Source organism: Somniosus microcephalus, chromosome 3 (assembly GCF_052327205.1).
Source record: "Somniosus microcephalus isolate GS21.2 chromosome 3, FLI_Smic_1.0, whole genome shotgun sequence".
NCBI lineage: Eukaryota > Metazoa > Chordata > Chondrichthyes > Squaliformes > Somniosidae > Somniosus > Somniosus microcephalus.
In genome coordinates this window covers 172,529,869-172,551,753 of record NC_140989.1, presented here as the reverse complement: position 1 = coordinate 172,551,753, position 21,885 = coordinate 172,529,869, and the positions used below count along the sequence as shown (strand labels likewise).

Sequence of the window (21,885 nt, the reverse complement as noted above, 5' to 3'; positions counted from 1 at the left end):
CGATCGAGTCATTACTGGCAGAGCACCGTTCAAATTTCACGGAGTAATCGTTTCAGAGAAATAACGAATTATCCTCAACCGATAGAAAAAGAAAACCCCCCAAAATGCCCCCTTACCTGATGGGAAGCAGCGGCAAATCGAATCCATCCATCATCGAGAGAGATGATGAACTGCCCCTTCTCGAGTTCCACACTGACCTGGCCACCCCCAAACAGCACGAGTGGGTACACAGAAATCATGCTGCAGTCTCGCAGAAACACTCTGCTGGTTTTCACCTTCTCATGGTATACCAAATAGGGACTTTCGAAGTGTCGGACCTAGGATCCAAATATAGTGAACAATTTAATATTTATACAAAAAGAAAATACTGCAGATGCTGGAAATCTGAAATAAAAACAGAAAATGCTGGAGATACTCAGGTCAGGCAGCATCTGTGAAGAGAGAAACAGAGTTAACGTTTCAGGTCGATGACCTTTCGTCATAAATTTAATATTTATGTTCTTTATACAGGGAAACCCGCTGGAAATCAAATATTTAAGCAAAAAAAAGGTTGATCATTAATGGGCTATAAGGGTACTGATTTTAATGAAGATTTTAATGGCAGTGCAGTAAAAGAAAGAACTTGCATTTATATAGTACTTTTCATGATCTCAGGGTGTCCCAAAGCACTTTACAGTCCCTACTCAGTTAAGTGTCCAATTTAAGTCACATTACTGCAGGGAAGCACTGACGCCATGAAAACACTCTATTCCTAAACAAAAAATCCGAGTGTGCTGTGCGCTTGTAAACAAATGGGAAACTAAGTCAGTCAGAGGCTTCTTTGTGAAAATAACGCCTCTTTACTATACTGCTAGTTATGGAAGGTGTCACCGTCATGTCAATTCTTTAAAAAGACTTTTAAGATGGATTCATAGAATTTTACTGCACAGAAGGTGGCTATTCAGCTCATCGACTCTGCCAGCTCTCTGAAAGAGTTCTCCATTTAGCTCCATTCCACAGCCCTTCAAATATTTTTTGTTTTTTGTTTAAAAAGCCATTATGGACCCCACCTCCACCACTAATCCTAGTAGGGTCTTCCTATCAACCCTTTGCGCAACAAAATTTCTCCTAAATGCTTCCTCTTCTCTTTTGATGAATTTCTGAAACCCTTCTCTGTGCTTTTGTTACCGCCAGACTCAACTGTTCCAACGCTCTCCTGGCCGGCCTCCCATCTTCCACCCTCCGTAAACTTCAGCTCATCCAAATCTCTGCTGCCCGTATCCTAACTCACACCAAGTTCTGTTCACCCATCACCCCTGTGCTTGTTGACCTACATTGGCTCCTGGACCAGCAACCCCTCGAATTTAAAATTCTCATCCTTGTGTTCAAATCCCTTCATGGCCTTGCCCCTCCCTATCTCTGTAACCTCCTCCAGCTCTACAACCCTCCGAAAACTCTGCGCTCCTCCAATTCTGGCCTCTTGTGCCTTCCCGATTAACTTCGCCACACCATTGGCTGCTGTGCCTTCAGATACCAAGGTCCCAAGCTCTGGAATTCCCTCCCTAAACCTCTTTGCCGCTCTCTCTTCCTTTAAGACGCCCTTTAAAACCTACCTCTGACCAACTTGTGTCACCTGGCCTAATATCATCTTATGTGGCTCAGCAGAAAACTTTATCTGATAATGGTCCTGTGAAGCGCCTTGGGACGTTTTACTATATTAAAGGCGCTACATAAATGCAAGTTGTTGTTGTTGATTTGCCAATGTTGAAGGCCAGCTGCAAAAACTATGCATGGCTGAAGAATTATCAAATGTATCATGAATGGAGAGAGTTACCAAATTGGGTACACGCAAAATCAACATCCTTCAGTGTATCAAAGTCAGGAGCTGCTGAAATGGCTCAATCAAGAGGCCAATGATTGTTACGTAATTTTTGGATTGGCAATACTTAAAAGAGAGATACATTTTGAAAAGGAATATTCAAGGATAAGAGCGATATGGGGCCACTTCCTGAAACCTACCTTTAGTTAAAAAAACTTGATTGGGCTGGTGAAGAAGTGTGAACTGAGCAAGGTTGACATAGAAAACAAATGCTTACGGCTGGTTTTAGGGCACACTGCACAGCACAATTAAACTAGATTCAAATGACTCTGCAAACTAACCACATGGTCCAAGTTTTCACCTCCACATTCTCGTGGAAGGAAATAAAAATTTGCATCAAGTCTGCCCTCTCAGATAGACATAAAAAATCCCATGGCACTATTTCGAAGAAGAGCAGAGAAGTTCTCGCTGGTGCCCTGGCCAATATTTATCCCTCAAAGCAACATCACTAAAACAGATGATCTGGTCATTATCACATCTGTTTGTGGGAGCTTGCTGCATTTCCAACAGTAACTACACTTCAAAAGTACTTCATTGGCTGTAAAGCGCTTTGGGATGTCCTGAGGCTGTTAAAGGTGCTATATAAATGCAAGTTCTTTCTTTTTCTTTATCAATAGAGAAGGTTACTACATTTCAGAAGTGTCTCAATGTGCTTCGATGAATCACTTTGATGTGCAATAACTGTGGTTATGTATTGCTCAATCAACGGGAGACGAAAGTGACATTGCAACACACTGCCCTGGATAACTTAAGAGTCTGTTCCCTTTACAACAGACACTTATTGAAGTATGCAATTCCAGCTGATAAAAAGCAACAATTGTGGTGTAGAATATAACCAGGAGCTGCGAATACACTGCGTACTGTTCTGGGATTTAGAATCCCCGTCAAGTTTAGAGTATCGTGGTAATTACTTGTACCTATTCAGTTATGTGGCGAGACTAAATACTTGAGAAACTAATAGGACTAAAAGCCGACAATTCCCCTGAACCTGATCACCTACATCCTGGGGTTCTAAAAGAGGTAGTTGCAGAGATAGTGGATACATTTGTTGTGATCTTCCAAAATTCCCTAGATTCTAGAACGGTTCTAGCGGATTGGAAGGTAGCGTAAGTAACACCGCTATTCAAGAAAAGGAGGGAAAGAGAAAACAGGGAACTACAGGCCAGTTAGTCTGACATCAGTCATAGAAACATAGAAAAATAGGAGCAGGAGTAGGCCATTCGGCCCTTCGAGCCTGCTCTGCCATTCAATATGATCATGGCTGATCCTCAATCCCAATACCCGCTCTCTCCCCATGCCCCTTGATGCCTTTTGTGTTTAGAAATCTATCTCCTTCTTAAACATATTCAGTGACTTGGCCTCAACAGCCTTCTGTGATAGAGAATTCCACAGGTTCACCACCCTCTGAGTGAAGAAATTTCTCCTCATCTCAGTCCTAAATGTCCTACCCCGTATCCTGAGACCCCTCGTTCCAGACCCCCTAGCCAGGGGAAACATCCTCCCTGCATCCAGTCTGTCTAGCCCTGTCAGAATTTTATACGTTTCAATGAGATCCCCTCTCATTCTTCTAAACTCTAGTGAATACAGGCCTAGTCGACCCAATCTCTCCTCATACGACAGTCCTGCCATCCCAGGAATCAGTCTGGTGAATCTTCGCTGCACTCCCTCTATGGCAAGTATATCCTTTCTTAGGTAAGGAGACCAAACCTGCACACAGTACTCCAGGTGTGGTCTCACCAAGGCCCTGTATAACTGTAGTGAGACATCCTTGCTCCTGTACTCAAATCCTCTTGCAATGAAGGCCAACTTACAATTTGCCTTCATAATTGCTTGTTGCACCTGCATGTTTGCTTTCAATGACTGGTGTACAAGGACACCCGGGTCCCTTTGTACATCAGCATTTCCAATCTAGCACCATTTAAATAATACTCTACCTTTCTGTTTTTCCTACCGAAGTGGATAACTTCACAATTATCCACGTTATACTGCATCTGACATGTATTTGCCCACTCACTCAACTTGTCTAAATCGCCTTGAAGCCTCTTTGCATCCTCCTCACAACTCACAATCCCACCTAGTTTCGTGTCGTCAGCAAACTTGGAAATATTACATTTGGTTCCCTCATCCAAATCATTGATATATATTGTGAATAGCTGGGGCCCAAGCACTGATCCCTGCGGTACCCCGCTAGTCACCGCCTGCCAACCCGAAAAAGACCCATTTATTCCATCTCTCTGTTTCCTGTCTGTTAACCAATTTTCAATCCATGCCAGTATATTACCCCAATCCCATGTGCTTTAATTTTGCACACTAACCGCTTATGTGGGACTTTATCAAAGGCCTTCTGAAAATCCAAGTACACCACATCCACTTGTTCTCCCTTATCTATTCTACCAGTTACATCCTCAAAAATCTCCAGTAGGTTTGTCAAACATGATTTCCCTTTCATAAATCCATGTTGGTTTTGTCTAATCCTGTTGATATTTTCTAAGTGTCCTGTTATCACATCCTTTATAATAGACTCTAGCATTTTCCCTACTATTGAGGTTAGGCTAACCGGTCTGTAGTTCCCCGTTTTTTCTCTCCCTCCTTTTTTAAATAGTGGGGTTACAGTTGCCACCCTCCAATCTGCAGGAACTGATCCATAATCTATAGAATTTTGGAAGATGACAACCAATGTATCCACTATTTCCATGGCTACCTCTTTTAGTACTCTGGGATGCAGATTATCAGGCCCTGGAGATTTATCAGCTTTCAGTCCCATTAATTTCTCCAGCACTATTTTTTTCACTAATACTAATTTCCTTTAATTCCTCCTTCTCACTAGACCCTTGGTTCCCTAGCATTTCTGGGAAGTTATTTGTGTCCTCTTCCGTGAAGACAGAACCAAAGGATTTGTTTAATTGCTCTGCCATTTCCTTGTTCCCCATTATAAATTCTCCCATTTCTGACTGTAAGGGACCTACATTTGTCTTCACTAATCTTTTTCTTTTTACATACTTGTAGAAGCTTTTACAATCCGCTTTTATGTTCCTTGCAAGTTTACTCTCATACTCTATTTTTCCCCTCTTGATCAATCTCTTGGTCCTTTTTTGCTGAACTCTAAACTGCTCCCAATCCTCAGGCTTACTACTTTTTCTGGCAACTTTATATGACTCCTCTTTGGATCGGTCGTCAAGAAAATGCTGAAACCCATTATTACGGAAGTGGTAACAGGGCACTTATAAAATTATAATATAATTAGGCAGAGTCAACATGGTTTTATGAAAGGGAAATTGTGTTTGACAAATTTATTACTGTTTTTTGAGGATGTAACTAGCAGGATAAAGGGGAACCAGTGGATGTAGTATATTTGGATTTCCAAAAGGCACTCGATAAGGTGCCACATAAAAGGTTGTTACGCAAGATAAGGGCTCATGGGGTTGGGAGTAATATATTAGCATGGACAGAGGATTGGTTAAAGGACAGAAAGCAGAGAGTAGGGATAAACGGGTTATTTTCAGGTTGGCAGGCTGTTACTAGTGGGGTGTCGCAAGGATCAGTGCTGGGGCCTCAGTTATTCACAATCTATATTAATGACTTAGTTGAAGGGACCAAGTGTAATGTGTCCAAGTTTGCCGATGATACAAAGCTAGGTGGGAAAGTAAGCTGTGAGGAGAACACAGAGTCTGCAAAGGGATATAGACAGATTAAGTGAGTGGGCAATAAGGTGGCAGATGGAATATAATGTGGGGAAATGTGAGGTTATTCACTTTGGTAGGAAGAATAGAAAAACAGAATATTTTTTAAATGGTGAAAAACGATTAAATGTTGGTGTTCAGAGAGATTTAGGGGTCCTTGTATAGGAAACAGAGTTAACACACAAGTACTGCAAATAGCATGTTGGCCTTTATTGCAAGGGGTTTGGAGTAAAAGAGTAAGGAATCCTTGCTACAATTGTACAAATCTTTGGTGAGACCACACCTGGAGTACTGTACACAGTTTTGGTCTCCTTATCTGAGGAAGGATATACTTGCCTTAGAGGCGGTGTAATGAAGGTTCACTAGATTGATTCCTGGGATGAAAGGGTTGTCCTATGGAGGAGAGATTGAGTAGATTGGGCCTATACGCTCTGGAGTTTAGAAGATTGACAGGTTAGATGCTGAGAGGTTGTTTCCCCTGGCTGGAGAGTCTAGAATTAGGGGGCATCGTCTCAGGATAAGGGGTCGGCCATTTAAGACTGAGATGAGGAGGAATTTCTTCACTCGGAGGGTTGTGAATCTTTGGAATTCTCTGCCCCAGAGAGCTGTGAATGCTGAGTCTTTGAGTATATTCAAGGCTGAGATAGATAGATTTTTGGACTCGAGGGGAATCAAGGAATATGGGGCTCGGGCAGGAAAGTGGAGTTGAGGTCGAAGATCAGCCACGATCTTATTGAATGGCGGAGCAGGCTCGAGGGGCCGTATGGCCAACTCCTACTTCTAATTCTTTTGTTCTTACGTTCTCATGATTTGAGAAGCTGGGATTGTTCGCTGTAGAGCAGAGAAGGCAAAGGGGAGATTTAATAGAGGTGTTCAAAATGTTGAACGGTTTTGATAGGATAAATAAGGAGAAACTATTTCCACTGGCAGGGGGGTCAGTAACCAGATTTAAGATAATTGACAAAAGAACCAGAGGGGAGTTGAGGACAATGTTCCCGTTTAGCTGTGTGGCCACGTGGTTTCTCAATGGAAAAACCGTGCCTGCACTGAAGTTTGAATGGGCCGCACAGCCCCTTAAAGAGACCGCACACCCAAAAAGAAAATTACAGGGAACTGTGGTTGAGGATACATTTTTTTTTTAAAAACACAGCGAGTTGTTGTGATCGGGAATGCACTGCCTGAAAGGGTGGAGGAAGCAGATTCAGTAGTAACTTTCAAAAGAGAATTGGATAAATACTTAAAAAGGAAAAATTTGCAGGGCTATGGGGAAAGAGAGGGGAAATGGGACTAATTGGATCGCTCTTTCAAAGTGCCGGCACAGGCACGATGGGCCGAATCGACTCCTTCTGTGCTGTAAGATTCTAGGATCAATTCAGTCGAGTTGTATGGAATGATACAAAAACTGATTCAAATAATGCCATGTTCATTTGGCTAATGTCAAACTGCTCAGACAGAAGATGCGACAGTTACTAAACACAGTAGGACGTCAATACAGAACATAAAATCTCCCTTGCCAGATGACTCCACACTGAAGGGCAGAGCTTGGGTCTGTCTGTGCTGGCTCTCATGAAACAAAAACCATGCACACTGACCTGATAGTTCACTGAAGAAGGGTGGATGTGAACATTTCCATCATTCTTCGTGATGAAGTGCAGCTCCTCTGGTTTTGGTGGCACTTTTACTGCACCAGACATGGTCTGCGTGTACTTACTTGGAGGAGCGGTCACCTGGGTGCAAAAAAAAATTAAAACTTTCACGCTGATCTGTATTACAGATGTATTCCGCCACACCTCCCTTTCTCCAAGGTCCTCCCCATCTCTACTGAGGGCACCAACTCCTGTTGGAGAACGATTCCAAAGCTTTGTTTTATCCTCAGATACATCACAAAACAGTAATCTGAAATATCTCGATCCTCCCCCCTCTCCCATTGATTCACTTGCCCTCTGATTTTTATTCCCACTTTCTGAGAAGGATCATCTTTAAATAACTCTCCAAGTGGCCATCAGTGTACGATAAATCTGAGAATCAGCTCATGTTGAAAACTTAATGTCATTTAATGTGTATAACATTGAACGTTATGTGTCACAACTGGTCAACTCTATTAATGAAGGTAGACAACTTATACCAATACCCTTTCTTGTTCTATTTCCGTTACCTTCCCATACTATTCTTGATCTTTTCCTGCCAATAGATGCAACCGAGTGGTCATGGGTGACAAGTGCAGTGAAGGTTCAATACAAACTCAGAATACTGTGCTCAGTTCTGGTCTCCATATTACAAAAAGGATATAAAGGCATTGGTGAAGGTGCAAGAAAGATTTACAATAATGATACCAGATCTGAGGGTTTATAACTAATCAGGAAAGACTGAACAAGTTAGGGCTCTTTTCTCTAGAAAAGAGGCTGAGGGGTGACCTAATACAGGTCTTTAAAATTATGAAGCTGTTGATAGGGTAGAAGTAGAGAAAATGCTTCCACTTATGGGGGAGTCCAAAACTAGGGGCCATAAATATAAGATAGTCACTAATAAATTCAATAAGGAATTCAGGATAAACTTATTTATTCAGAGAGTGGTTAGAATGTGGAACTCAGTACCACAGGGGGTAGTTGAGGCGAATAGTAGAGATGCATTTAAGAGGAATGCGAGAGAAGAGGGAGAAAGGAATAGAAGGATATGTTGATAGGGTGAGATGAAGTAGGGTGGGAGGAGGCTCGTGTGGAGCATAAACACCGACATAGACCAGTTGGGCCAAATGGCCAGTTTCTGTGCTGTAAATACTACATAATAGCCATTGAGCGATAGGATGCAAGTTTTCACTTGCAATTCTCCACAAGACAGTTAGCAATTTCCACCTTGCCATTATGAAGTAGTGCAGAATAGAAGCCAGACCCTTTCCCTTAACAAGGGAGTGGGGGAAATAAAACCAGTCATTCTGAGTGACTCTTGCACACCTCCTAGTGGCCAGCTATGGAACAGCAGAGGTTTGGGACTCAAGATACAGGAAACTCTCTTTTAACCGGCACTTAAAAAAAATATCCGGCAATCTCTCTTAACTGGCAAAATGCAGGAGTAGGTTCAGGTAAGTTTTACTATACATTAGTGGCCGTGTAACCGGGGTTCCTGGATCTGTGGCTGTGTAACCGGGGTTCCTGCACCTGTGGCCGTGCAACAGGGACTCCTGGATCTGTGGCCGTGTAACCGGGGCTCCTGCACCTGTGGCCGTGCAACAGGGACTCCTGGATCTGTGGCCGTGTAACCGGGGCTCCTGCACCTGTGGCCGTGCAACAGGGACTCCTGGATCTGTGGCCGTGTAACCGGGGCTCCTGCACCTGTGGCCGTGCAACAGGGACTCCTGGATCTGTGGCCGTGTAACCGGGGCTCCTGCACCTGTGGCCGTGTACGGGGCTCTCGTACCTTGGTAAGTATACGTCTCTGTAATCCGGATTTTTTGGTCAACCGGCACCACGCCGGTCCCGTTGGTGCCGGATAAAAAAAAAGTTTCCTGTAGCTGCATGTCCCCCTATGCAGCCAATCAAACTTGACAAGAAAAGGTAGCTTTTGTGAAGGATGATGTGCAGTAGAAGCAGCTAGCAGCAAGTTACAAGGTAGAGGAGAGGGTTGAGAGGTTTAAGATTACAGTTTTGCAACATATCTGAAGAGAAAAACAAACTGCCACACAGAATAGTAAAGTTCAAGTGTTCATTTCACTGCCTGTCTGGCCGAGGGTTTGATCGTACGTAACAGGTTTCAGGGCACCCAACATCTGTTGAGAGTTGTATCAGCTCACATCTGTGCTGTAAGTTGAGAGGTCCCTATGGGAAAGCCAGACGTTCCATTCATCTATATGTAGGAGATCCACTGGACCGACAACCTACCAGGAACAGGAGTAGGCCATTCTGCCCCTCGAGCCTGCCCGCCATACAAATAGATCACGGCTGATCTGCACTTCAACTCCATTTCCATGGCTTTGCTCCATATCCCTTGATACCCTTACCCAACTAAAATCTATGAATCTCAATCTTGAAAGCTCTAATTGGCCCAACATCCACAGCCTTTTACATAGGAACAGGAGTAGGGCATTCAGCCCCTTGAGCCTGTTCCGCCATTCAATTAGATCATGACCGATATGTATCTTAACTCCACTTACCCGCCTTGGTTCTGTAATCCTTAATACCATTGCTGAACAAAAATCTATCAATCTCAGTTTTGAAATTTTCAATTGACCTAGTCTCAACAGCTTTATGAGGGAGAGTTTTCCAGATTTCTAGTACCGTGTGTGGAAAAAGTGCTTCCTGATTTCCCTCCTGAACAGCCCAGCTCTAATTTTAAGATTATACCACCTTGTTCTTGATTCCCCCACCAGAGGGAATGGTTTCTCCATATCTACCCTATCAAATCCTTTTAACATTTTAAACACTTCGATCAGATCACCTCAATCTTCTAAACTCAAGGGAATACAAGTCTAGTCTATGCAACCTGTCCTCTTAATGTAACCCTTTTAGCCCTGTATTATTCTGGCGAATCTGCGCTGCACCCTCTCGAAGGCCATTATATTTTCCCAGAGCTGGATGCAGTGCTCCAGATGGGGTCTGACCAAGGCTCTGTACAACTGGAACGTCACTTCCTCCCTGTTGTATTCCAGCCCCCTTGAGATAAAGGCCAACATTACATTCGCCTTTTTCATTGCTTTTTGCACCGTTCTACTGGCTTTTAATGATGTGCACTTGGACTCCCAATTTCTTCGCTCCTCTACAGTCCCTAGTTTCTCACCATTTAGAAAATACTCCAATACTCTGAAAAGCAACAGCCTCGAGTGTTGATCCCTGACAGTTTACCTTGTTCGTATTATTCAAGTAAAATCAGTGTTGACTAGTATACTGAGTTAGCAAAAACTCCTGCACACTGGAAACTCCACTGGTTGTTCATTAGCTCTTGAGAGCGCACAGATCACTTGAAATGACTTTTCTGCTCAGAGCAATCCTCTGGAGTTAGAAATCAGAGGGCAGTTCAGCTTTTTCGGCATGGATTTAAAAAAAAAAAAGAAAAATCCTGAAGTGAAGCAAGTCGTTGAACTTTTACCACCCTTTTAAACAGAATCTGAGCCCCTTTTACCTTTGGTTTTCCCCTCCCCAACCCTCCCAAAAACAAAATTCAAACTTTACTCAATTACATCACAGTCAAAATACAAGTTAAATTAAAAGAATTCTGAACTGACCTGCACTACATTCGGGTAGAGGGCAGCACACAATATTGCTGAAATTAACTTCATGTTTTCTGCATTGGAGTTGGCCTAGAAGAGATCAAAATGACAAAACAGAGCTCGACGTTACCAGATTACTAAATCGAGCAGTAACAAAAAAAATCAAAATCAAAATAGATCTCAGTAAGATTGATAACATAACAGGAATACAGACACATTACTGTAGAAATAGTGTGGAAGTTGAACTCTAACTATTGAAGAAATAAAGGTTCAACATTTACTTCTCAAATAAAATCCAGTTTGTATGTTATAATCAGTCCTCACATGCACTGAAAAACAGTAGAAACTTTTCTATTTTTCTCCTCTCATCCCTTTTCTACTAATAGTGGCAACTCCCGCTGGGATACGGCTTCACAGGTGACACTCCTTGATATCTGGCCCAAGTGACTTCTTGGTGAGCCTGCTTGACAACCTTGGCCTCACCTGGGATCCGTAGACGGCCACTTCCAGCAGTGGTCAGTGGAAATTGATAAGGAGAATGACGCTCGCCTGTTTCCACCCACCCACCACCCCCCGCCCCTTCCTTAGTTAGGGCCCATTACTGCTCCCTGGAGTGAGTGAGTGAGTGAAGCGTAGAATGTACCTGCGACCTTCCTGTTCAGTGTGGCTCAGTGCCATGCCACACAGTTCATTACCTACTGAGCCATTAGGAGGAGAGGAGGGCGTAGCAGCAGAAGCTTAAGCTATTATTTTTCATATTTTTCTCTCGAGGAAATTCGGTAGATTAGCCCGAGGTAAGTTTCAACATCATGCCAATGTCTTAAATCTTCTCCCGATAATTAACATCAACTGCCCCCAATAAAGGAAACAGTTCACAAATACAAAGGTCGATCTTTTTGTCAACAATGTTTATGTTCTGCACCTTACAAAAGGAGGATACTGTCTCAATTCACTCTTCTCACAAAAGGTTTCATCCTTAATGCTCGTTTCTTGTACCCGTAATGCTGAAACTCTACAGAACTCAATACTTTGTCATAAATAGTTCTTAAAACAAAAAAGGTAAAATATAGTGACCATTACAGTGGAACCTTCATAATCCACACATTCTGCACGACTGTTATCTGCTAACCTGACTATCTGCCAGAACTTTCACAGGACTTATTAGAAACTCTGCCTCAGTGCACAGCTTCAGCTGTTTATATTTCATATTTTTCTGTGGGTGAATAAAATACTGTTTCCTTTACTTATTTGTATTGGACTTATCTTTATTCTTGTGTCTAGAATATTGCCATACCAGATGCGTGACCTAAAAACAGGGATTCTCGATTCTCCCCCAATTGACTTTCGCAGGCTTTTTTTTTTTTTTTTTTATTAAACAGAGGCCAGTGTCGGGAGCAACAGGAGAGCACAGTGAGTATTTAAACTCACTTTCGCGGGCCTTTTTACAGAGCCTTACCAATCTCACAGACTGGCGGCAGCGTTCCAGAGCCATGTCACAATTCAAAAAGTGACACGGGCAAGAGGAAGCAGCTGATTGGGTAAGGCCAGGTGAGTATTTATACTACTCTATAGTTTGACAGTTAAGGTTAATAGTTTATAAAGTTTAGAAGGTCTTCATTTTTGTGGTTATAGTTTCTAAGGTCTCTGTTGTGTAGCAGGGAGTGCTAGTAAATAAGGGCCCTTGAGTATATCATTTAATTGTAGTGTAATTCGTGGTATTGATTTGATTTAATTTATATTAATTAAAGGGTAAGTCATGGCAGCACAGCTCGGCCCCGTGGCACGCTCCTCCTGCACTATGTGGGAAATCAGGGACACTTCCTGTGTCCCTGACGACCATGTGTGTGGGAAGTGTATCCAACTGCAGCTACTGCCAGACCGCATTGCGGTGTTGGAGCTGCGAATGGATACATACTGGAGCATTCGCGATGCTGAGGATATCGTGGATAGCACGTTTAATGAGTTGATCACACCGCAGGTAAAGGCTGCACAGGCAGGAAGGGAATGGGTGACCGCCAGGCAGAGTAGTAGGCGCAGGCAGGTAGTGCAGGGGTCCCCTGTGGCCATCCCTCTCTCAAACAGATATACCACTTTGGATATTGTTGAGGGAGATGGCTTATCGGGGGACGGCAGCAGCAGCCAACTTCCTGGCACCATGGGCGGTTCTGCTGCACAGGGCGGGAGGAAAAAGAGTGGGAGAGCTATAGTGATAGGGGATTCTATTGTAAAGGGAATAGATAGGTGTTTCTGCGGCCGCAAACGAGACTCCAGGATGGTATGTTGCCTCCCTGGTGCAAGGGTCAAGGATGTCTCAGGGCGGCTGCAGGGCATTCTGGAGGGGGTGGGTGAACAGCCAGCTGTTGTGGTGCATATAGGTAGCAACGATATAGGTAAAAAATGGAATGAGGTCCTAAAAGCTGAATATAGGGAGTTTGGAGGTAAATTAAAAAATAGGACCTCAAAAGGTAGCAACCTCAGGATTGCTACCAGTGCCACGTGCTAATCAGAGTAGAAATAGAAGGATACTTCAGATGAATATGTGGCTAGAGGAATGGTGCAAGGGGGAGGGATTCAAATTCCTGGGACATTGGAACCGGTTCTGGGGGAGGTGCGACCAGTACAAACTGGACGGTTTGCACCTGGGCGGGACCGAGACCGATGTCCTAGGGGGAGGGTTTGCTGGTGTTGTTGGGGAGGGTTTAAACTAAAATGGCAGAGGGGTTGGGAACCTGTGCAGGGAGACAGAGGAAAGGGAAGCAAGGATAGAAACAAAAGACAGGAAGGAGAAAAGCAAAAGTGGAAGGCAGAGAAATCAAGGGTGTAAATCAAACAGGGCTACAGTAAATAATAATTCTAAAAGGATCAAGAGTGTTAAAAAAACAAGCCTGAAGGCTTTGTGTCTTAATGCGAGGAGCATTCGTAATAAGGTGCAAATAGATGTAAACGGATATGATATAATTGGGATTATGGAGACATGGCTCCAGGGTGACCAAGGCTGGGAATTCAACATCCAGGGGTATTCAATATTCAGGAAGGACAGGCAAAAAAGGAAAAGGAGGTGGGGTAGCATTGCTGGTTAAAGAGATTAACACAGTAAGGAAGGATATTAGCTCTGATGATGTGGAATCTGTATGGGTAGAGCTAAGAAATACCAAGGGGCAGAAAATGTTAGTGGAGTTGTATACAGACCCCCAAACAGTAATGCCGAGGTTTGGGATGGCATTAAACGGGAAATTAAAGACGCGTGCAATAAGGGCACAGCAGTTATCATGGGTGACTTTAATCTACATATAGATTGGGCTAACCAAATTAGTAACAATACTGTGGAGGAGGAATTCCTAGAGTGTATACAGGATGGTTTCCTGGACCAATATGTCGAGGAACCAACTAGAGATCAGGCCATCTTAGACTGGGTATTATGTAATGAGAAAGGATTAATTAGCAATCTTGTTGTGCGAGGCCCCTTGGGGAGCAGCGATCATAATATGATAGAATTCTTCATTAAGATGGAGAGTGAAGTAGTTGACTCAGAGACTAGGGTCCTGAATTTAAATAAAGGAAACTACGATGGTATGAGGTGCGAGTTGGCTAGGATGGATTGGGGAATGTTACTTAAAGGGTTGACAGTGGATAGGCAATGGCAAACATTTAAAGATCGCATGGATGAACTACAGAATTTGTTCATCCCTGTTTGGCATAAAAATAAAACAAAAAAGGTGACTCAACCGTGACTAACAAGGGAAATTAGGGATAGCATAAGATCCAAGGAGAGGACATATAAATTGGCCAGAAAAAGCAGCAAACCTGAGGATTGGGAGCAGTTTAGGATTTAGCAAAGAAGGACAAAGGGATTAATTAAGAGGGGGAAAATAGATTGTGAGAGTAAGCTTTCAGGGAACACAAAAACTGACTTTAAAAGCTTCTATAGATATGTGAAGAGAAAAAGATTGGTGAAGTCAAGCATAGGTCCCTTGCAGTCAGAATCAGGGGAGTTTATAATGGGGAACTAAGAAATGGCAGACCAATTAAATACATGTACTTTGGTTCTGTCTTCACAAAGGAGGACACAAATAACCTCCCGGAGATGTCGGGGAACATAGGGTCTAATGAGAGGGAGGAACTGAATGAAATCAGTATTTGTAGGGAAATGGTGTTAGGGAAATTGATGGGATTGAAGGCCGATAAATCCCCAGGGCCTGATAATCTACATCCTAGGGTACTTAAGGAAGTGGCCCTAGAAATAGTAGATGCATTGCTGGTCATCTTCCAAAATTCTATAGACTCTGGAGCTGTTCCCATGGATTGGAGGGTAGCTAATGTAACCCCACTATTAAAAAAAAGTTGGTAGAGAGAAAATGGGGAATTATAGACCGGTAATCCTGACATCGGTAGTGGGAAAAATGCTAGTGTCCATTATAAAAGATGTAATAGCAGAGCACTTGGAAAACAGTGACAGGATCGGACAAAGTCAACATGGATTTACAAAAGGTAAATCATGCTTGACTAATCTACTGGAATTTTTTTAGGATGTAACTGGTAGAATAGATAAGGGAGAACCAGGGGATGTGGTGTATTTGGACTTTCAGAAGGCTTTCGATAAGGTCCCGCATAAGAGATTAGCGTGCAAAGTTAAAGCACATGGGATTGGAGGTAAGGTACTGACTTGGATAGAGAACTGGTTGGCAGACAGGAAGCAAAGAGTTCGAATAAATGGGTCTTTTTCCAAATGGCAGGCAGTGACTAGTGGGGAGGGAACTAGATGTAATAGTTCCAAGTTTGCAGACGACACAAAGCTGGGTGGGCGTGTGTGCTGTGAGGAGGATGCAGAGAAACTCCAGTATGATTTGGACAGGTTGGGTGATTGGGCAGATGCATGGCAGATGCAGTATAATGTGGATAAATACGAGGTTATCCACTTTGGTGGCAAAAACAGGAAGACAGATTATTATCTGAACGGCAATAGATTGGGAAAAGGGGAAGTGCAACGAGACCTGGGTGTCCTTGTGCACCAGTCGCTGAAGGTAAGCATGCAGGTGCAGCAGGCGGTTAAGAAGGCAAATGGTATGTTGGCCTTCATAGCGAGAGGATTCGAGTACAGGAGCAAGGATGTCTTGCTGCAGTTGTATCATGCCTTGGTGAGACCACACCTTGAGTATTGTGTGCAGTTTTGGTCGCCTTATCTGAGGAAGGATATTCTTGCCATGGAGGGAGTGCAGCAAAGATTCACCAGACTGATACCTGGGATGGCAGGAATGACGTATGAAGAGAGATTGGGTTGATTAGGCGTATATTCGCTAGAGTTTAGAAGAATGAGAGGGGATCTCATTGTAACTTATAAAATTCTAACAGGCCTGGACAGACTAGATGCAGGAAGGATGTTCCCGATGGCGGGGGAGTCCAGAACCAGAGGTCACAGTCTAAGGATAAGGGGTAGGCCATTTAGGACTGGGATGAGGAGGAATTTCTTCACCCAGAGAGTGGTGAGCCTGTGGAATTCTCTACCACAGAAGGCAGTTGAGGCCAATTAATTAAATATATTCAAGAAGGAGTTAGATATATTTCTTAAGGCTAAAGGGATCAAGGTATATGGGGAGAAAGCAGGGACAGGGTACTGAATTTGGATGATCAGCCATGATCTCATTAAATGGCGGAACAGACTCGAGGGGCCGAATGGCCTACTCCTGCTCCTATCTTCTATGTTTCTATTATCCACTGGTTGGAGAGGGACAGGGCTTTTCTGTTATGGTATATAATCCACTGTTGATTTATTTTTAAATCTGGGGGGAGGAGAAATGGGACTCTTACTGTTTTTTTTCTCATTCCCTTCCCTTTTGCCAAGTCCTAGTTGCCGCACACTATTCTCGGGTGAGCAGCAGATGTGCCGACCCGCTCCCAAAGCTTCTGTTGCTCTCAAATGGACCATCAGAATGTGCACAGGAACAGCCCAGAGCAATCATCTCTGAATTTTCCCCTCCCTCCCCCTTTGTAGAGGACTATCTGGCCTCTGCTTTGTGCTTTCTCATAGTGGTACAGCAGAGACTAGAGACTCAGTGTGTAGGGGATCTATGCCCTACCACTTCCTGGCACAGCACATTGGGTGTGAATGCACTGCACTACCATTCTCCCGCCCTGATTTTGTGCACTACATTGTGTGCAGTTTGAAAGCTGACTACCCTAACTTGCCCTAGGGAACATACACTGTCCAAACCCAATGTCCACTGAGGCTCCATTTCCCTTCCTTCCCCCCCTCCCCCCACTAACTCCTGCCAGGGAATTACATAGGATACACAGCAGAGAAACAGGCTATTCGGCCCAAACAGTCCATGCCGGCATTTATGCTCCACTCCAGCCTCCTCCCGTCTTTCCTCATCTAACTCTATCAGCATAACCCTCTATTCCTTACTCCCTCCTGCTTATCTAACTGACCCTTAAATGCATCTATACTATTCACTTCAACCACTCCTTGTGGTAGTGAGTTCCACATTCTCACCACTCTCTGGGTAAAGAAGTTTCTTCTGAATTCCCTATTTGATTTCTTGGTGACTATCTTATATTGATGGCCTCTGGTTTTGCTCTTCCCCACAAGTGGAAACACTCTCTCTGTATCCACTCTATCAAAACCTTTCATAATTTTAAAGACCTCTATTAGGTCACCCCTCAGCCTTCTCTTTTCAAGAGAAAAAAAAGAGACCCAGCCTGTTCATCCTTTCCTGATAGGTGTACCCTCGCATTTCTGGTATCATCCTTGATAATCTTCTCTGCATCCTCTCCAGTGCCTCTATATCCTTCTTATAATGTGAACAGTATCCTTCTTATAATATACACAGTACTCCAAGTGTGGTCTAACCAAGGTTCGATACAAGTTTAACATAACTTCACTACTTTTCAATTCTATCCCTCTAGAAATAAACTAGTAAAACTAGTTGCCAGTTAGTAATACCACAGAATTGTGTCACCAACTCAATGTATGCACCTGTAAGTACCAAGCAGCCCATAGTATACCATGTAGGAACAAGAATAGGCCATTCAGCCCCTTGAACCTGTTCCGCCATTCACTTAGATCATGGCTGGTCTGTACCTCAATGCCTTTGCTCCATATCCCTTAATACCCTTGTCAAACAAAAATCTATTAATCTCACATGTGAAATTTTCAATTGACCGAGCCTCAACAGCTTTTTTTTTGGGTGGGGGCAGGGAAAGAGTTCCAAATTTCCACTACCCTTTGTGTGAAGAAGTGCTTCCTGACATCAGCCTTGAATGGTCTACCTCTAATTTTAAGGTTATGCATTATATCATGAATCTACATTATATCATAAATCAAGAAAGCATATAAAAGGAACCACGTTTCATTAACCTCTTGGCCAGTGGCCGCAACAATTCCGTCCCCGCCCTGGGATGACATCTTCTCAATGTATCTGGCTCTCAGTCCTTCCTTCACAAAACCAATATCAGACAGCAGCTCTGCAAACTGTCTCTTCATGCTGGAAATCTCCTACAACGTGGAGGAACACAACAAAAAATAATAAGAATCACTCTGACTTGTGGAGCGTTCATTACATTCTTAAGTGTCAGTAGAGCTAAAAGGACCACCGACCTGTAGTACTCTTCCAGATAAGAAGTTTTGTCTGCAGTAGTTGTACCCTGCTCGAGAGCCCGCCTTTAGGGCAACACTCCATCCCTAGATGGGTGATTTAAATTAAAAGAAGTTAATACTTTAAAAAATAAACATGCACATAACATTCGCACGACAAGTGCCGGGTAATGACCACCTCCAACAAGAAAATGCACAGCCACCTCCCCCTGACTTTCAATGGGATCACCATTGCAGTCTCCCCCCACCATCAGCATCCTCGGGGTCACCACAGACCAGAAGCTGAATTGGACCAGCTATATCAACAACATGGCTACAGGAGCAGGGCAGAGGTTGGTGGCTCACCTCCTGATGCATCTCCACCATCTACAAGGCTCAAGTCAGTAGATTACCACTGGCCTGGATGGGTCCAGTCACAACAATATAAAATAGAAGCTCGACCCCATTCAGGACAGAGCTGTTTGTTTGATTGGCAAATCTGTGATTGGACACAATATCAAGCCCTTCCGCTACAAGCACATTATGGTTGTGGTATTTGCGATTTACAGCATGTATGGCAGCAACTCACCAAACATACTTCAGGAGTCTCCACCAAAAAGGACATGACCAGCAAGATCATGGCAACACCATCACCTTCAAATTCCCCTCCAAGTCACGTACCAATTTGATTTGGACATATATCTCACTTCCTTCATCATTGATGGGTACAAATCCTGGAGGTCCCTATCTAAAACCATTGTGGGAGCACCAGCAGCTCTAGGAATCAGTTCAAGGAGAAGGCCCCTTACCACCTTCTAAGGTGCCAATGAAATGCGGCTTTCCGTGCGTTGTTCACATCCCCGAGAACAAATAATAATTAAAAAAATAAATGACCAACCTATTTTAGGAAGAGGTGGGGTGGTGAACATGAATATTACAGAGTTACTGCAGCTTCTAATCCTCTCTCTCTCCCTTAGAGGAAATGCCACACATCCATTTGACACTGCCCAACTGAGATAGTGAACTCACTACGTAGGGAACTATCTCTATAGCAAATGCATCAATGTGTTACGTTGCCACAAGTGGCTGTGCAAAATAAATAAATAAATAATCCGCATTGAATAGCAGAGTTCACTGGCATTCCAAAGAAGCGACAGGATGTGGGTTTGAATTTTGATTTTCTGGATTGAGAATTTCCAATCCCCACTGTCCTTTCATAGAGCCATAAAGCACAGGAGGCCATTCGGCCTATTGTACCTGTGCCAGCTCTTTGAAAGAGCTATCCAATTAGTCCCACTCCCCCCATTTTTTCCCCACAGCCCTGAAAATGTTCTCTTATCAAGTATATATGCAATTCCCTTAGCCACAGGAAGAGAGAAAATCTGTGACTAGTTACCACAGGCTATTCTGGTACACCTGATGGGTCAAGATATTCCTGATCAGATCAAGCCCAAAGAAAATAATTCAAGGTTTTCAGCGATTGATTAGAAACAAATCTTTGCTCTTTATTGTGCATCCTGATAAATGCAATTTCTGATTTGCAAAGGAGAGCTCTGTCATTGGTAGAAATGAGCAATGGTGAGGACAATACAGCAGGAATGCTCAGCTGTCTGCGGTCTTACCTTGTAGGCCTGGAAAAGAGCGAGATAGTCACTGCAAGCCACAGCAAATTCCAGCTTCTTCACGTTGGCTTCTTCTCTCTTATCCCACGGAGAAACCTTTCAACAGCACAAACCACTTTATTTAGAAGGCATCTATTAACTGATACTTGCAACTTTAAGTATTTTAACCAGATGCAGTTATTAGTGTTCTTTTCTCTCCATTATATGTATATAACCGTATTTAATGCATGTTAGCATATGTCTGAAGGATTGATTTTACTTACAAAGGGTGATTTAAAGGCCAAGCTAGCTGCAATGGTCAAAGCAGGATCAAGGCAACGGAAGATGGCACCAAACAACATTAGCTTTCCAATGCGGACATCCACTGGCAAAAAGGCTAAGTGATACCCCAAGGGAGTGAGTGTTTCATCTGGTGTGAGGGCCCCCAGGTCTTGCAACCGATTCTTAGCTGCTTTCAAACCTTCTTCCACGGGTAGTTCGACCAGACGTGAAAAAACAGACTCCAAATCATGATCTGCAAAAATGTCCAAAACTTTGATCCTAGACACAAGAAAAAAATATTAATTCACAAATTCAATTTTTCTTTTAAAATGATTTTTCCAAACACACTTTGTAATTCTCCACAATTAATGATATCCAGAATTATCCAGAATACAAACTACAAAGCTACTTTAAAGACTGCAGTTATAAATGATAACTTAGTTCAGTGGGAAACAAAACATTTTGAACTTAAATACATCCCAGCAAACTGAAAGGGGTTAGGTTCAAGACTGAATACTGGCAAAAAAAATACGAAGGAAATGAGCAAATAAATGATTTTGCCGATCCAATTTTCTTTAGCACGCTATCTATTACCATCTCTCTTCAGCATTCTCTCCATACTGCGTACCTCTGCCAGACTCCAGTGCAGTGCCGAGGGAGTGCTGCACTGTCGGAGGCCCCCGTCTGCTCTCTCAGGTGGACGTAAAAGATCCCATGGGAATATTTCTAAGAAGAGCAGGGGAGTTTTCCCCAGTGTCCTGACCAATATTTATCCCTCAATGAACATCACTAAAACAGATTATCTGGTCATTATCTCATTGCTGTTTGTGGGAGCTTGCTGTGTGCAAATTGGCTGCCGCATTTCCTACATGACAACAGTGACTACACTTCAAAAAGTACTTCATTGGTTATAAAGTGATTTTGGACATCCTGAGGTCATTAAAGGTGCTATAGAAATTCAAGTCTTTCTTTTGAGAAGACAGGCTGCACACCTAAGATTACAGTGGCCCCCATCTCCAGAGTATCCCCATATTTAAAGTATTCACATTCATGGTAATATACTTTTGAAATCACCTGTTCTACTGGATTGTCAGTGGTGGATAAAACTGAGAATTTTGTTCTGGCACCCCACTCATACTGCTGTGGCAGGTGGGTCCAGTTCAACTTTACACCTCTGACCAGCTCCTTCCTGGGCATATTGAGTCTCTTACCCTCTGTGTTTCACGGAGTATCTCACTCCCGTGCAAGTCACAGTCCCATTTGATGCTATAGAATTGCGACTCACTCAGTACAACAGAACATTTTCTATGGCACAAGGATAGGCTGGATAAACTCCAACGCCTTATAAAATCTTACAGCAGAGGAGACGACCATTCGGCCCATTGTGTCTGTGCTGACTCTTTGAAAGAGCTATCCAATTAGTCCCACTCCCCAGCTCTTTCCCCACAGCCTCACAAATGTTTCCTTTTCAAGTCTATATCCAATTCCCTTTTGAAAATTACGATTGTATCTGCTTCCTTCACCCTTTCAGGCAGTGCATTTCAGATCATAACAACTCACTGCGTAAAAAATACATTCTTCTCATTTCCCTGCTGGTTCTTTTACCAATGATCTTAAATCTGTATCCTCTAGTTACCGACCCTCCTGCCAATGGAAACAGTTTCTCTCTATCTACTCTTAGCATCAAACAAACA

The 21,885-nt window shown here is 43.2% G+C and overlaps 1 protein-coding gene across 2 annotated transcripts in view; it reads right to left on the bottom strand.

The window, feature by feature from the left end:
• The window catches only part of dhx57 (DEAH (Asp-Glu-Ala-Asp/His) box polypeptide 57), a 99,746-nt gene that overhangs the window by 2,744 nt on the left and 75,117 nt on the right, over window positions 1-21,885 (bottom strand). For both annotated transcript variants that reach the window (XM_085981915.1, XM_085981914.1), the window contains exons 17-23: window positions 20,194-20,470; window positions 19,931-20,026; window positions 18,333-18,416; window positions 18,093-18,230; window positions 10,754-10,828; window positions 7,131-7,265; window positions 117-317 (exon numbers count right to left, since the gene is read on the bottom strand). In XM_085981915.1, coding sequence (XP_085838041.1) covers window positions 117-317; window positions 7,131-7,265; window positions 10,754-10,828; window positions 18,093-18,230; window positions 18,333-18,416; window positions 19,931-20,026; window positions 20,194-20,470 — 1,006 coding nt within the window. The remainder of the gene's footprint in view (window positions 1-116; window positions 318-7,130; window positions 7,266-10,753; window positions 10,829-18,092; window positions 18,231-18,332; window positions 18,417-19,930; window positions 20,027-20,193; window positions 20,471-21,885) is intronic.